Source organism: Aplysia californica, unplaced genomic scaffold (genome assembly GCF_000002075.1).
Source record: "Aplysia californica isolate F4 #8 unplaced genomic scaffold, AplCal3.0 scaffold01212, whole genome shotgun sequence".
Classification (NCBI taxonomy): Eukaryota; Metazoa; Mollusca; class Gastropoda; order Aplysiida; family Aplysiidae; genus Aplysia; species Aplysia californica.
In genome coordinates this window covers 16,277-17,736 of record NW_004798482.1, presented here as the reverse complement: position 1 = coordinate 17,736, position 1,460 = coordinate 16,277, and the positions used below count along the sequence as shown (strand labels likewise).

At 40.3% G+C, this 1,460-nt stretch overlaps 1 protein-coding gene across 1 annotated transcript in view; it reads right to left on the bottom strand.

Moving 5' to 3' along the window:
- The window catches only part of LOC101863791 (transmembrane channel-like protein 7), a gene marked incomplete at its 5' end in the record, with an annotated part of 17,868 nt that overhangs the window by 6,294 nt on the left and 10,114 nt on the right, over nucleotides 1-1,460 (bottom strand). The window contains 1 exon segment of the mRNA XM_005112225.3: nucleotides 140-300. Coding sequence (XP_005112282.2) covers nucleotides 140-300 — 161 coding nt within the window.

Below are 1,460 nucleotides of genomic sequence, written 5' to 3'. Positions count from 1 at the left end.
AGAGAGAGAGAGAAAGGAAAAGGAGGGACAGAGACAGATAGAACAGAAGGTAGAGAAAGAGAGAGAGAAAAAAGAGAGAGAGAGTGATAGAGATAGAGCAAGACAGAGAAAGAGAGAGAGAATGAAAACATCTGTTCACCTGACAATGGTGATGCGCGTGGTAAAGTTGTTGGAATATTCCTCCACCTCAGCCAGTTTGAGGAAAATTTCTGGGATGAAGAAGTTGAGGACGGAGATGATGATGGACGGAAGGTACTGGATGAGTAGAGCGACGATGAAGCTCAGCTGCTCTGTTTGTTTCTGCAATGCACAAAAAAACTCCAAAATTATAACTTCATAAATATAGAAGTTCTTACGCCCCCATCAACATAATTTAGATTATTTTGAAGGTGAGTTTCCAAACATTCATATCATTATTGTTAAAAATTGTTTCTGCTGTTGTTATACGTTTCCTTGATGACTTATCTCCTCTACCTCCTCTCCCACTTGCTGACAAAGCAGTGTTCCTGTGACTGTCTATTATTGTCATCATTAGTGTTATAATTCGGGCTGAGAGGATAAAACTTCCCAGGAAAATTCTCCCCACTCCGGAATTGCACTTGGGTCTCTTGCATGCTGCAGTAGAGTGCCTACCCCTATACCTTAAATGCCAGTTAAAACAACACACTCTGTCATTAACAAATACACACAACAAGAAAGTAAGCTCTTTACACAAACACGCAAACAATAAGAAGTCATTTCACAGACAGACACACATTCTGAACTTTCTGTAGCCAACATTACACACATTGAACCTTCCAGTACCCATAGGGAAATGATTTTTGCACTATACTTGAGGATATACTTTGTTATCTCTTTCTTTTTCTATTTCTCTCTCTCTCTGTCTGTCTCTGTCTGTCTCTGTCTCTCTGTCTCTCTGTCTCTCTCTCTCTCTCTCTCCCCCTCCCTCTCGCTCTTTCTCTCTCTCTCTCTCTCTCTCTCTGTCTCTCTTAGTCTGTCTTCAGTCTGTCTTTCTGTGCATTATGTGTGTCTGCATGTGCAAATCTTCATCTCTTTCTCTTTTCCTCTCTCTCCCTCTGCCCCTATCTCTCCATACTTCCTTTTCTTTCTCTATTCATCTTCCCCCCCCCTCTCCACCCCAAAAGTAAAGTTTACAAGTAATAGTAACTCATGCAAACCAATCTCATACCATTAGCTTTAGTAAGATTATTTCAACACTTGCAACACAATTAAGTCATAAAAGTGCCGAAGATTAGAGGTGTTAGAAGAGAGTAACATACAAAGAAAAGTAGGACCAATAGGGCTGAGGCTGTTTCTTGATAGGACAAAATGTGTGAACCACGCCAGTTCAATTTTAGTAAGAGTTTTGCGGCACTTGCAACCCAATTAAGTCATTAAAAGTGCCAAAGATGAGGTACTACAAGAGAGAAAAACACAAAGAAAAGAAAGAGGAGAGATAA